We start from the raw sequence: 13986 nt of genomic DNA on the forward strand, positions 1-13986 counted from the left end.
CCACAAGCCATAAGGTTTATTCCACACAATATTGATGGAATAGCCAGCATTCCAGTACTCACAGTGAGCACTCAAAGTTGGAGGAACTGATTGGAAACAAGTGGAAAAATTTATTTACTGTCACAAACAACACACAAGATGTATATATATATATATATATACACATATATATACACATGTATATATACATACACATATATATGTGACAGAGACAGAGACAGAGTGTGTTTAACGGCAAACCCTGTGTTTACCCTTCTTGTTCCATTTGAGGCACAGATAGTCCGACACACATTTCCTTGAAAGCACGCACAGTGTTTTGATCTTGATCACTTGATATTTATTAAACAATAATCTCCGGCTGACTTTTCATGAAAACAAAACAAAAAAAACCAATCCAAACAACGTTGCTACGTATGCGACCAACAAAGGGGTGATCTGATACGTTAAAAAGTGTTTTAATGCGGTCAGAAAACTGTTTGCTCTGTAGCCTTCCCCAAAAAAACAACAACAAAAGTCCTTAAAAAGGCATTCTGTCGGCTGGAGCGTGACCTGGACACACCCTTTTCACAGGTGAGACAGGAATCAATCACTAAAATACATAAATCTTAATAATATAATAAAGAATTAAAAATAAATAACAATACCAATACTAATAATAAACCATCATTTCAAAACCAGGACATGGTTTTCATTTCATCAGGCGTGTAATTCAGTGTTATTATTTTTGGTGAGTCACAGTATTTGCAGTTGTACTTACGGATGGTTAGATTGTGGCGACACTGTTCAAAGGATGTAAAATGTTTATTGTACACGAGACACACTTTGTACGTTGCACCAGGGTAAAGGCCAGTGAAGGACACATTGCTACCTTCAGGACTGACATGGGTTTGGTTATAAGAGGCTGTGGCGATTGAGAATAAACCTTGAACATTCCCTTGGATCGATGTGTTAGTCACGTGCCAGAACACATTTGCACAGTCTATGGCTGAAATGAATAAGAACAAACTGTTAGTGAAGACAAATGGTAAAGGGATAGTTATTTACTTCCACTTGTGATTTTATGAGGTATTGACACAGAGTCTCAACAAATAAAGTTAGTTTTTTTTTTTTTATTAATCCCCTTAGGGAAAGTATTCCTCTGCATTTTGACCCATCCTAGAATTAGGAGCAGTGGGCTGCCACACTGAGTGGCGCCCGGGGAGCATTGGGGGTTGGGTACCTTGCTCAGGGGTACCCCAGCCCTTTTTGGCCGGGTGGGGATTTGAACCGGCGACAAGTCAAGTTCCCTTTCCCCTTGGCCACAGGCTGCCCGAAAATCTATGCCTGCTAAACTCTGACATTTGGTAATCTTAAAATTGTGTCTCAAGAACATATTTGGCACTTAATCTCATTGTTACACAGGCCTTTTGGAGAGAAAAAGTCCATCAGGAACAACCAGAAGCTGCTGGTCTACTGCTGCCTCAAGTTTGTGTCACTAAAGTAAAGTTGAACAAAGGATTTGGAACACCAAAGTCATTAAATTTGAACTTATTGATGAAGGCAGCAGTGGATCAAGTTTTTCCTGTCTTAGTGTAGAATTGCTGATTTTGTGGAAGGATTTTGGTGCGAGTAAGTGAGTGATTTACAAACTTCATTATCAGCCAGATCCTCTATGCTTCTCACTCCCTCTGGGTCGCCACAATGGACCATCTGCTTTTTCAGTGATCCACATATTAGATTTAGCAGTGCCCCCAATGTTCAGTGGTAACCTTGAGTTGTTGGGATTCAAACTGGCTTACAGTTACAAGTCAAGTTCCTTTGCCACTAGGCCGTGGGCAGCTCGGCCAATAGACTGATAAAGTGGTGAAAATATGCTTAAAATAATGAAGACTGATTGGTCAAACGTCTGTGTCTCAGGTTTGGTCATCGTCAGGGTGTAGGTCATCATCATATACCTGTTACTGTGAAGCCTGTATAAGCAGTACTGTTGAGTCCGGAGAACATTGTGGTCACACTGAAGGGATATTCTGTCCCAGGTTTCAGAGACGTGACTGAAGAGGACAACTCTAAGGAATTGTCTGGGCTCACGGTCACATCAAGGCCATTGATCTGAAGCAAGTAGCTCCAGTCTCTATTCACACCATCCCACTTCAGAGTCACTCTGGTCACTGAACGTTCACTCACTGTGACCAAAGACGCCGCTGGAGGAACTGATGAATAAAGAATGAATGAATGAATTCATATTCACACACAACCACACACACTGATTCAGATTCAGATTTCCACGTGACATACATGAGAAAATGGACAGTGAAAAGTTGAATGACTGTAAGTTACTTAAAGTAACAAAATGTAGGATTTGCTCTCAGGCTTTTCCCCACAGTTGGTTCACGATATTGTTTTAACCTATTTCACATTGTATGCAGTGTACAGCTGACAGGGCCACTCATCCTGTCGGCTGCACACTTGGAGGACACGTTTGAGAGAGACGAAAATGACACAGTCTCACAACTCACAGTTCCCCTTCTTTTTCCAAATAATTTCTGTCTGGCTGTACACTGAGAGGTTTAATGCTGCCCTCCACAGTTCAAAGAATCACAGTTATTCGAGGCTGAAGTGCAGTTTGTCTCCTGAGACGCTTTCGCTGCCCTCTGCACTTTCATTGATGGACATTGATTGATGCACTTTCTGTTTGAAACATTATGCTTGGTTTTAACTAGGTTGTATTTTTATATTGGTTTAGGCATTTATTGTATATTTATTTCTGATGGTCCTGTGTGACAATTTTCATTCATTTTGAACATGATAAATGACAATAAAGTGAACCTTGGACGCTTTACCTTTTTATCTATTTCCCTTCCATTTACACAGCCAGCATGTCCATGTGAAGCCCCATAAGGGTTATATTCGGGCTGAAAATATGGGTCCCAAGCAGGTCTGACCTGCATAATTTTGGTGTGGGCAAACACGGCTGAGGCCACAATGAAAACCATGGACAAACCCATGAGGAACCCATATTGTCAGCCTGAATAAAATCCTTATGGGGTCCACATGGACATGCTGGCTGGGGAGCTGAGAGGGAAGGAAGTTTGTTTTTTTCAAACTTTATTTCCTTTTTGTGGTATGTGTTGCTTTTTTTATAGGGAGTGATTGTGTTAATATGTGCCAGCCTTTATAAAACATACCTGACATTTTACTATGTAAAAGCATCTTACCAGTGGCTGCAGTGAGGTTTACTCCACTGCTCCTGATGTTTTCAAACACAGTGAAGAGACTGAAGTCATATTTAGTTCCATTGCTCAGATCCAAGATTGTCTGTGTCACATATACATTTCCGTCTTGTGCAGTGACATTTATCTCTCGTCCATTGTACTTGAGTAAATAATTGGTGAAGCTTTCCACTTTTTTCCACTGCAGAGTTACACTGGTCTCATTCTGTCCCACTGATGTAAACTCCTCTGTGTTACGAGGGACTGGAATGTAAAAAGACATGAAGAGGACACTGATTTATATAATGACAGAATAACGCGTCATTCGATTCATTAATTTTATCACAATTAAATAGAGTGAGCAATTTCTATCAGTTCTTAGATTTTTACCTATGATGGAGTAAAAGCATCTTACCAGTGGCTGCAGTGAGGTTTACTCCACTGCTCCTGATGTTTTCAAACACAGTGAAGAGACTGAAGTCATATTTAGTTCCACTGTTCAGATCTAAGATTGTCTGTGTCACATATACATTTCCATCTTGTGCAGTGACGTTTATCTCTCGTCGATTGTACTTGAGTAAATAATTGGTGAAGCTTTGCACTTTTTTCCACTGCAGAGTTACACTGGTCTCAGTCTGTCCCACTGATTTAAACTCCTCTGCATTTGGAGGAACTGAGATTAAAGAATAAGAGAAAACAATTTAATGTTAAAATCATGTATTTCATCACAAAGGGGCGACACAAACACACAGCAGTCTGAACCTCACACTTAAAAAACATGAACTGTCACTACTGAACAACATTGAGTAGAAATTATATTTATAAAAGGATAATAATAATAATAATAATAATAACATATAAATATTACACACATTGTAAGATGTTCAATAGTCTTATGACTAGGGACACTTTAAAAAAGAATTAATGATTTAATTAATTAACATGTTAAAATAATATATATTAGTCAAAAGAGAAAGTGCAGTTACAAATAACAATTTATTCACATCACCATCACACATATGGCGTGTTTCCACCGGCTAGCCGGCTATTGAAATCTGAAAGTCCCTTTTTAGTTTTTTTAATTTTTATTCTTATTCTTATTATCATTATTATTCTTATTCTTATTATCATTATTATTCTTATTCTTATTATCATTATTATTGTTATTATCATTCTTATTCTTATTCTTATTCTTATTATTATTAAGTTTGTGTTCTGACACTACTGTCTTTGGTTTGCCAGCTAGCTAAGATGTCAAAACACACAGAAATGGGATTGAGCCTCTGTGGATCCCTTTAGTGATCAGATAACGATCGGATAGCGTTTCTCCACGTGTATTTACACCTGTTCTTACAAGTGAGTCAGGTGCTGTCATAGAAAATGCATTTTAAATCCAGGTGTCAAGGCGGCCTGTGTCTGTCCTTACTAATCTGATGAGAAGAGCTCAGGACACAGAGATGTAATCCCAAAATCATTAGCATCTAAATAACCTGTAGATGAAACGTAAAAATTCCAGCCATTCTCCAGTGATCCATCCTGCCTACTGCACCTTTAAATTTGTAAAAGAGTAAAAGCATCTTACCAGTGGCTGCAGTGAGGTTTACTCCACTGCTCCTGATGTTTTCAAACACAGTGAAGAGACTGAAGTCGTATTTAGTTCCACTGTTCAGATCTAAGATTGTCTCTGTCACATATACATTTCTCTCTGATGCAGTGACGTTTATCTCTCGTCCATTGAACACCAGAGTGTAACTGAGGATGTTTTCCACTTTTTTCCACCGCAGAGTTACACTGGTCTCAGTCTGTCCCACTGATTTAAACTCCTCTGCATTTGGAGGAACTGAGATTAAAGAATAAGAGAAAACAATTTAATGTTAAAATCATGTATTTCATCACAAAGGGGCGACACAAACACACAGCAGTCTGAACCTCACACTTAAAAAACATGAACTGCAAAAATATTACACACATTATAAGATGTATAATAGTCCTACTTATGAGTAGGGACACTTTGCATCTGATGTTGTTTTTCTTTTATTGTGAGGTCCTGGCCTTACATCTACTTTTTTATTTCTGTGGGAACATAGGTCTGTGGGAACAAAGGCACACTCCCATGTTCTTTTGTTTGGTATGTGTGCGTGCAGTTTGGGGTCAGAAAACACGCTCCTACCATTAACTTGTACAACAGTCCAAGACATAAAATGCCTACTTGTAGCGTAGTTGGCTGTGAAAATAGAACCAGCAAGTTCTTTAGAATATCTCCAGGATCTCATCCCTTTCAAAAAACAAGCATTAAAAAGAGAAGACTGGGGTGATGCTACTGCAGTCAAAGAGGCTCTCGTTTGTGGTGCCTGAATTTCACAGAAATGTGTGTCAGTTGTGACACAGTGCACATATGTATAAGAAACCTATGCGGCCTAAAGTTATGCTGTGGTCTTGGACAAAGCTAGCTTGTAGTTAGCTGCCGGCCGGCTAGCACGTTGACAAGTAAACATGGTGTGCTAAAAACGTTCCTTGTAAGACTTGTATGTGCATAGACTTTCTCGCGTGTACGGGCTAGCTTTATCTATAAGGTAAGAGTGAATATCTGGACACTTGCTAATATCATCTAGCCACTCTTTTATGGAAGCTGGGTCAGGCAGAATATTGCCGTTGGCTAGTACTAATTTATTTAGGTGTTGTTCGTGGTCCTTAGTCGGCAACGAAAGAACAAATTCTGAATTATTCGGTGGAGGACTGTGGACATACGTGCTATACACTTACCTGTTGTGACGTTTTCGGACCCCAAACTGCGTGCGCATTCTCGCTAGGCTTGGAAAGTTTGTATACAATGAAAGGGTCTATATACATGTATTTTGTCTGGTTAGCCAGCAGGTGGCAGTGGTGTTTAATAAATGGCCAAAAATGTGTGTGCGTGTGCATGCGTGCAAAACCAATGGCAATCCCCCTTCAGTCTCTCTCTCGTTATCTGTGTGTGCTATATATATACGTGTATACATATATAGTATATATGTATGTATATATATGTATATATGTATACATATATATAGATATTATCCTGCAGAAAGGTTTGAACTACAATAATCACTAATAATGAATCATCATTAATAAACATTGACCAGCTGCATTGTGATAGCAGTAACATCACCTCAGCTGACACTTACCTGCTGGTGACAGCGCTGCGCTGAAGCCAGTGACACCCTAAACACAAAGAATTAAAGGTGTGAAAACAGTGAAAGACCATACATTGGGTAATCAATCCATCATCTACCACTTTATCCTCCACCAGAGGGTCTCGGGGGGTGCTGTCCCAATCAGCTACATAGGGCGATAGGCGGGGTACACCCTGGACAGTTCGCCAGTCCATCGCAGGGCCACACACACAGATAGAGACAAACAACCATTCACTCTCACACTCACTCCTATGGTCAATTTAGAGTATCCAATTTACCTAATCCCATATTGCATGTTTTTGGACTGTGGGAGGAAGCTGGAGAACCTGAAGAAAACCCACACACATAGGGAGAACATGCAAACTCCATGCAGAAAGGCCCTTGTTCCAACCGGGGCTCGAACCCGGGTCTTCTTGCTGCAAAGGTGAGAGTGCTAACCACTACACCAACGTGCATCCCCACATTGGGTAATAGTAGGTTAATCATTTTACAACAGGGAAGTAATATTATGGTAAATCCTTAACCATGTAATAGCTTTATAATAACAATGGAAAAATAAAAGGACCTATTTCATCTCTGACTGCACTTGGATCCCCCTTGGCACTCTCACCCTCCGTCAGTCCACTGTTCATATCTAGTTGAGTTCTTTTCAAGATTTTTTCCATGTAGCTTATTCCTCCTTTGTAAGTCGCTTTGCTTAAATGCTTACATGTAAATGTAAATAAAATGGTAATTTCCAGATTTGATTCACAAGCTTTTTATGTGAAGGTGTTACACTGATAGTAGTCTAGTAATTCTTGAATTACCTGGATTTTACTTTGAAGGTATTGTAACATGCAAACATTGGTCTAGAATGGTTATTGAATTGAAAGATAACTACAAATAATTAGGACAATTGTCCTACCATTAATTAAAATTCCAGTATCGAATTTAACAGCTCCCACTCGTTCTTCTTAAGATCTGGAGTCTTGAAACGTTTCACAGCGTCTGCATTAACTGTGGTTTTATCTGCATTGTTTCCTCTTCAGTTCAGAGTTACATTGTCTTGACTGAAGGAAAGTACACACACACACACACACACACACAAATCTTACCCAGAGAGAGAGAGTCAGGAAGACACACAGCACCCACAGGTCTGAGGTGAACGGTAAAGGCCTCATCACAGTGTTCACAGATTCAACTCCTCACATATTATGAACTGGTGAACTGATTGTAGACCCATAAGAATCTACCTGTTCTACTGTGGGTTGTGCCTCCTGTGTGGTGACAGGAACAACACCGAAGCTCTGCAAAGATTCCTCTAAACCCCGAGCAAGGCGTAGTCCACTGGTTACTTTATTCCCCTGGTGTTGACTTTTAATGCTTAACATATCCTCCTCTCATAACCTCTGCACTCTTCTCATATTGTGGCTAAGTAAATGGCTGCTTCAACAACAGCTTAAACAAGCACAGAGACCTTTACCCCGCCTGTTACATCCTTATTATATTATATTATATCTTTATATTAATAGCTCCAGAGGAGGAGTAGCAGCCACTTTTAATTTAACTAGACTTTTAATCAACCCCAAGCTCAAACCTGAATATTTACCTTTTGAAAGCCTTATTCTCAGTCTTTCTCATCCTAGTTGGGAAACGCAAAAAACAATTCTGAGTCACAGTTTATCATCCACCTGGACCTTATTCACAGTTCCTATTAGAGTTCTCTGAATTCTTATCTGAGTTAGTACTAAAGATAAAATCATAATTGTAGAGTATTTCAACATCCATGTAAATGTTGACCGTGATAGTCTTAGTTCTGCATTTAATTCACTGTTAGAATCAGTTGGTTTTATGTGAATAAACCAACTCATTGCTTTAGTCACACCCTCGATCCTGTTTTAACTTATGGTATTGATTGGAAAACTTGAAGATTTTTTCCCTTAAAACCCTCTCCTAACTGATCATTAATTACTCACATTTAATTGTACAATAATGAACTACAATAACATAAAATAAAAAATACAGCTACAGCCAGTGTCTGATAAAAATATTAATACATTCAAAGAGACTCAGTGCCATATGTCAGTACATGTGAAGTTACCTGTTGTGATTTTACTCCCGCCCTCATAGATAGTACAGTGGCCTCACTGCGAACTACATTAGACTGTGTTGCCCCTCTGAAAAAGAAAGTGTTGAATCAGAGGAGAGTAGCACCACGATTTAACTCTAATACTTGTGCTTTTAAATAGGCTTTAAGTAGATTAGAAACTAGTCTCGAGGAATTTAATTTAGCCTGGATAATTGGTTTTGTGATTATTTATTTTTCCTCAATGTGGCCCTAATACTCCGTCGTAGGAAAGCACTTAAGTCTGGTGTTAAAAGTACAGTCACTGTCGAGAACTGTTTACTAATTTTGTGGCTTTGAAAGTCTGACCAGTGTGAACATAGCGTAGTGTTGTTGTTTGTTCGTGTTTTTGTTATTTTACGACTGCACTCTTTTATCTCTGTTGTGTTTGTTGTGCACAACACTGTGAAAAATAACATCATATGCATTTACTTAAACACAGACACGTCCCTGGATCCATTTGAGACAAGGATCCTGTGAGCCCAGCCATCAACTTCCATCAATTTTAAAGTTTTATAAATAAAAGGCACTCAGTCTCCTCCCTGAAACCATGTTTTTGATTGGGTATTTTATTATTTTTTACTCAATTTACATTCTGTTTATTTCTCAATACTATTCACCAATTGTTTATGACCTGAATCCAATTATCTTGTTTAGGTCTGCAGTACCCCTGTCACAAACATGTCATGTGTTACTCCAGACAGTAGGTGGCAGTAGAGCTAAGTGTCTGAACAAATAAACGAGCAAAGTAGTTCAGTGTTGGGTGTAAACAAGAAGATAAAGCAGCCATCAGCCACAGTGGTGGCTAGTAAGTGGAGTAACGTTACTTTACGGCGAAGGTAAGCGACGACACATCTAAGATAACATTAACATATAGTAGCAGCGTGTAACGTGTCATGTTTAGTTGGCGCTAACTCGGCTAACCTTTATCTAACAAAGACGCAGTAAGATAGCATCGTCATCTCTTTGTTTTGCTACTTCTCGCTGCTCTGTGGCGTTAGTTCTATACGTAATGCATTATAAAAGGCTTCGCTGTAAGGAACAACACTGGGCCACATGGTTTAATTACATTCCCAGCTTTTAATATAGTAAACAATACATGTTTCTATACCACTGGGTTTTCATTACCTGGAGGCAGGTAACCTAGACCATTTAAATCTTCAACCTAAGAGACACTTGAGTCACCAATAGGTGACTGGAAATGCGCGGTGAAGCGTGTTTTTGAGTTGCTTTAAGTGCTAGTGTGTCAACTTCGCTCACCGCGAGACAACCCAGCAAATCCACTGTCTGCACGGCATAGGACAACACTCTGGGTAATGTTTCACAGAAGCTAAACACGGGTTGCATAAAAGCAAAAAGACGAACCGCAGGGGTGTAATTAGCTCCCTGCACAGCACAGGACAGTGTTCAGTAGTGTGACTGTGGCTGTGGAAAGAAGAGGTAAGAAAGATTTCTCGGCTTGTTCTTGAACTGGCACTGTTGTTGTATGAAGTACATCAATTAATCATTCAGGCCAATTAATCGTGCCGATTTTTGCTAGTTTCCAGCCAATCAGTCATTACTTATTTATCTTAAGTTTGCAGAAGTTCTCAGAAACTTGATGCTACTGAATGAATGTTGAATGTTTTAGTCATACAAAGGTTTAATGGACAAAGTGGATTTTTTTTAATGTTTCATGTAATTAATAATATTTAAAGGGCCGTACTGAAGTGCAGACTCAAAATGCAGATAGATAGACAGACAATATCATTAATTATTATTAATAGTGCCCCAACTAACGATTATTTTTCTCAATTCATTGTATATTTGCTTGGGCAATAATATGTTTCACCTTGTGTTTCTGTTCTCACATCAAATGAATCGGTTTTACTGATTTCTTTGTTATATGGAGTAAATAATCCAGGAAATATTCACTTTATTTGCAAAACAATTTAGTTGTTTTAATTATTAAAAAAATGCTCAAATTAATGAATCAATCATAATAGTTAAATTCTTTTAATAATGATTAACTATGCACTAACGGATTAATCTTTGCAGTCCTAATTTTAAAACAAGATTATCTGGTAAGAAAATGGCCAGAAATATCGCCCTGAGCCATAGAAAAAACATGCTGATTGACCTCTGGTGTTTTGTTTTAATATCAATCACATTGATTTCAGTTATTTCTTTGTTTTCAGATATGCAGTCTGTGGTTAAACAAAACCTCCACTCAGAGAGTGAGGCAGACATCAACAAACTCATCAACCTGAAGCTCAATGCATCCTATACCTACCTTGCTCTGGTACAAATTTTATTCACATAATTTCAATTTTTTTCAGATATTCATATTCATACACAGAATTCTTAAATTTGATATCCCCTTTTTTCAACTCTTTCAGGGGATGTACTTTGACAGGGACGATGTTGCCCTGCCAAAGTTCTCCAGTTTTTTCCTGGAGCGCTCAGTGAAAGAGAGGGAACAAGCTGAGAAGCTTCTGGAATATCAGAATGTGAGAGGAGGCCGTATTTTGCTCCAGACTATTGCTGTAAGTCCAATATGTTAAATTCCAGAAAATTTGATCTGAGCATTATTCGTGTACTTGTTGTTCCATTCAAATCTACACTTTGTATTTTAGAAACCAAGTAGAGAGGATTGGAGAGGTGGTCTCGATGCCATGTCCTTTTCTCTGGACCACCAGAAGTCCCTCAACACCTGTGTTCTTGACGTGCACCGCAGAGCGGGTGTCAACACTGACCCTCATGTACGTGTCATGAATCATACAGTCACCACAACTTGTTCTAAGCCTGCTGTGAATATGGCAGAAGAGCTACATTGTTACAAAGAGCTGTGTTAAACCGTATATCTAATATGATATTTGATGGTATTATTTGTTGAATATTCAAATATTCTAAACTAGTGAAAGTAATGCAGGGTTCACATTGTGTTGAGCTAATGAGAGCAGCTTACGAGATGCATTCAAAGAACCTGATCAATTTTGTCACTTCTGTGGGAACTCTATCTCAAGCACAAACACACATAGTCCACTAACTATTGGACATGGAGTAGAAATGTGGTTTCATAAATGCAATCATTAATCAAACATTAGTTTTTATCTTTCTAATATACTTTATTTCAAATAGTCACAGTAACTGGTCAACTTTTTCATCATCAAACAACCTAATTGCTCCTGATTTATGTTTTGCCTCTTGCAGCTGTGTGACTTCCTTGAGCAGCACTTCCTGGAGGACAGCCATGACACCATTAAGAAGCTGGGCGATTACATTGGAAGCCTGACTCGCTTGACTGCGTCTGACACACAGGGATCGATGGGCGAATACCTCTTTGACAAACACACCCTGTAAAGGTCACAGCAGCACAGCGACATATGTTTCCAAAGGGAAACCGTTGCTTACAGTGTGTATTTACTTCCATTAAAACTACAACACGACACTCTAGACCAAACTTCATTCTTGTACCAGTGGCAAAAGAGAAGTTAAAAGCAAAGTAACGAGAAATACCTCTTTTTTTTCTTGAGAAATACATTAAGTAACTATTTTCATAAGCTAAACAACTTGGGTCATTTTTATCATGTGTTGTTCATTCCATCGTGTCAGAGGTTTTAAAGAAAAAAAGAAATTTGATGAATATGGTGCTATCAAATAAAGATAAATTATGCTGATACCTTGTTTTGTTTTTTGTTTTTCTCCCTAAGTCATATGTTATACTGTTAAACAGGTGGACACCTGATGTGCTTTGCTTTCTTTACATACTGTTACATCACATCTGTGCCTATAGAACACTGTAAAGATAACAGTGGGACTTTGCTTACACATTAAGTAACCGTGAGATTAAGAACTCCATGTACAACATTAACACAATTACAGGGGCAACAGCAGGGGTTGCTAAAACAGTTGATTGTTGAGTCTCATGCACGTGTGACCCCGGTATCCCCCGGTATGGATATGTGTATGTATGTGATATGTATGTATAAGACTGTGTTATAAGACTCCCAGCATTATGTCCACTTGTAAAAAAAATGCATCCCAGATAATTTAGAAATCATACGTCAACGTCGTTAGGGATGTTTGAGCCATCGGCGTTGGTAATTTTCAGTCGCCTGTACAAATAAGTATTGTTTAAATCCAAGTAATCCTCACCGCTAGCCGATATGAAAAACTCCAAGGGACCTGAATCTGTTATTCAGTGGTCTTTTTGAAGAGCCTCATTTAATACAACCAAACCGTGTCCTTCTTGTTGTCCTGATACTCAGTATCGGACACCACTTCCCTCACAATATTTGTGGCAGCAGTTTTTAAATATAGTATATAGTATGTATATTTATCACCGTTGCTTGTATTATGTAAGTATTATGTGCCATTTTATTGGGTTTAAGATATTGCCTTACAGGTCTAAAATGGAGTTGAACAATTACTTTCCTGCAAGAAAATGGTATATACTGGTGTCGGTCGTTCAATGCTATCTCTATATCGTCAATAGTTGATTTAGACAGCGATGTGTGCGGCTTGTCATATGTCACAGTGGGGATCCGACGTTCGTGATCTGATACATTTATACACCTCAGAAGCGGCATGTGACTAGTTGATATTCTATGTCGCTGTAAATAAATATATTATAACTACCACCGTGAATGTCGACGGGGTATTGGGTGAATAGTATTCTCAGAATTTGGGTGTCGCCAGTATTTCAGATAATCTTCCTTTAAAATGTATAGCTGATCTCGTGGTGCCAGAAAAAAACTGGATTATACTGCATTGTTGTACGAGCGATACTGACCAGTGAGGTGGTTTTTACACTGATGTGAAAGATAGAGTTTTATGGCCCTCTTGGTCATTGAACAAAGGGCCATGTGGTTTCCATCCAAGATGCATTATTACATTACATTACATTACATGTCATTTAGCAGACGCTTTTATCCAAAGCGACTTACAAAAGTGCATTTAAACATTTGGGTACATATAAGAGCTAGAAGTAAGTAAGAGCTTCAAGTAGAACAAACTATGAAGTGCTAGTCATAAGTGCGATGTACAAGTTTTTTTTTTTTTTTTGTCGTCTTAGTCGAGGTAGAGTCGGAAGAAATGTGTTTTTAGTCGGCGTCGGAAGATGTGGAGGCTTTCAGCTGTCCGGATGTCGATGGGGAGATCGTTCCACCATTTGGGAGCGAGGACAGTGAACAGTCTTGAGTTCTGCGAGTGCCTCTGCGATCCTCTCAGTGAGGGGGCAGCGAGCCGGTTTGTCGATGCAGAGCGGAGTGGGCGGGCTGGGGTGTAGGTTTTGATCATGTCCTGGATGTAGGCTGGACCGGATCCGTTTGTAGCATGGAACGCAAGCACTAGAGTCTTGAAGCGGATGCGAGCAGCTACCGGAAGCCAGTGAAGGGAGCGGAGGAGGGGTGTAGTGTGGGAGAATTTTGGTAAGTTGAAGACCAGTCGAGCTGCATTCTGGATGAGTTGTAGAGGTCGTATGGCGCATGCAGGAAGACCAGCCAGGAGGGAGTTGCAGTAATCCATGCATGTTGGCTCC

General features: G+C 39.2%; 2 protein-coding genes across 26 annotated transcripts in view; one reads left to right on the forward strand and one right to left on the reverse strand.

Annotated features, from left to right (window-relative positions):
- Positions 1 to 7684, reverse strand: part of LOC122759679 (receptor-type tyrosine-protein phosphatase H-like) — a 34713-nt gene extending 27029 nt beyond the window's left edge. For 19 of the 24 annotated variants that reach the window (XM_044014670.1, XM_044014685.1, XM_044014674.1 and 16 more), the window contains exons 1-5: positions 7456 to 7684; positions 6353 to 6389; positions 4771 to 5028; positions 3604 to 3861; positions 3195 to 3452 (exon numbers count right to left, since the gene is read on the reverse strand). In XM_044014670.1, the coding sequence (XP_043870605.1) occupies positions 3195 to 3452; positions 3604 to 3861; positions 4771 to 5028; positions 6353 to 6389; positions 7456 to 7521 (877 nt within the window). In that variant the 5' untranslated portion in view covers positions 7522 to 7684. The remainder of the gene's footprint in view (positions 1 to 3194; positions 3453 to 3603; positions 3862 to 4770; positions 5029 to 6352; positions 6390 to 7455) is intronic. The other 5 variants (XM_044014679.1, XM_044014683.1, XM_044014668.1 and 2 more) reach the window with 5 other exon arrangements.
- A 1532-nt stretch (positions 7685 to 9216) lies between these two features.
- On the forward strand, positions 9217 to 12192 carry zgc:56095 (Ferritin, lower subunit-like). Of its 2 annotated transcripts, none has more exons than XM_044013084.1 (5): positions 9217 to 9304; positions 10643 to 10746; positions 10844 to 10990; positions 11081 to 11206; positions 11658 to 12192. In XM_044013084.1, exons 2-5 carry the CDS (start codon positions 10645 to 10647, stop codon positions 11805 to 11807), a joined length of 525 nt encoding a protein of 174 aa, XP_043869019.1. In that variant the 5' UTR covers positions 9217 to 9304; positions 10643 to 10644; the 3' UTR covers positions 11808 to 12192. The 2 variants fall into 2 exon arrangements, with proteins under 2 accessions (XP_043869019.1, XP_043869020.1); XM_044013085.1 differs by lacking the exon at positions 9217 to 9304 and adding an exon at positions 9558 to 9905.
- Positions 12193 to 13986: the final 1794 nt, after the last annotated feature.

Source organism: Solea senegalensis, linkage group LG18 (assembly GCF_019176455.1).
Source record: "Solea senegalensis isolate Sse05_10M linkage group LG18, IFAPA_SoseM_1, whole genome shotgun sequence".
Classification (NCBI taxonomy): Eukaryota; Metazoa; Chordata; class Actinopteri; order Pleuronectiformes; family Soleidae; genus Solea; species Solea senegalensis.

Excerpts from the sequence above, each read along its gene's own strand:
- zgc:56095 (XM_044013084.1), top strand. The coding sequence starts at position 10,645 with ATGCAGTCTGTGGTTAAACAAAACCTCCACTCAGAGAGTGAGGCAGAC. Across the intron at positions 10,991-11,080 it reads TTTTGCTCCAGACTATTGCT|AAACCAAGTAGAGAGGATTG; the intron begins GTAAGTCCAATA and ends TTTGTATTTTAG. Across the intron at positions 11,207-11,657 it reads GTGTCAACACTGACCCTCAT|CTGTGTGACTTCCTTGAGCA; the intron begins GTACGTGTCATG and ends TGCCTCTTGCAG.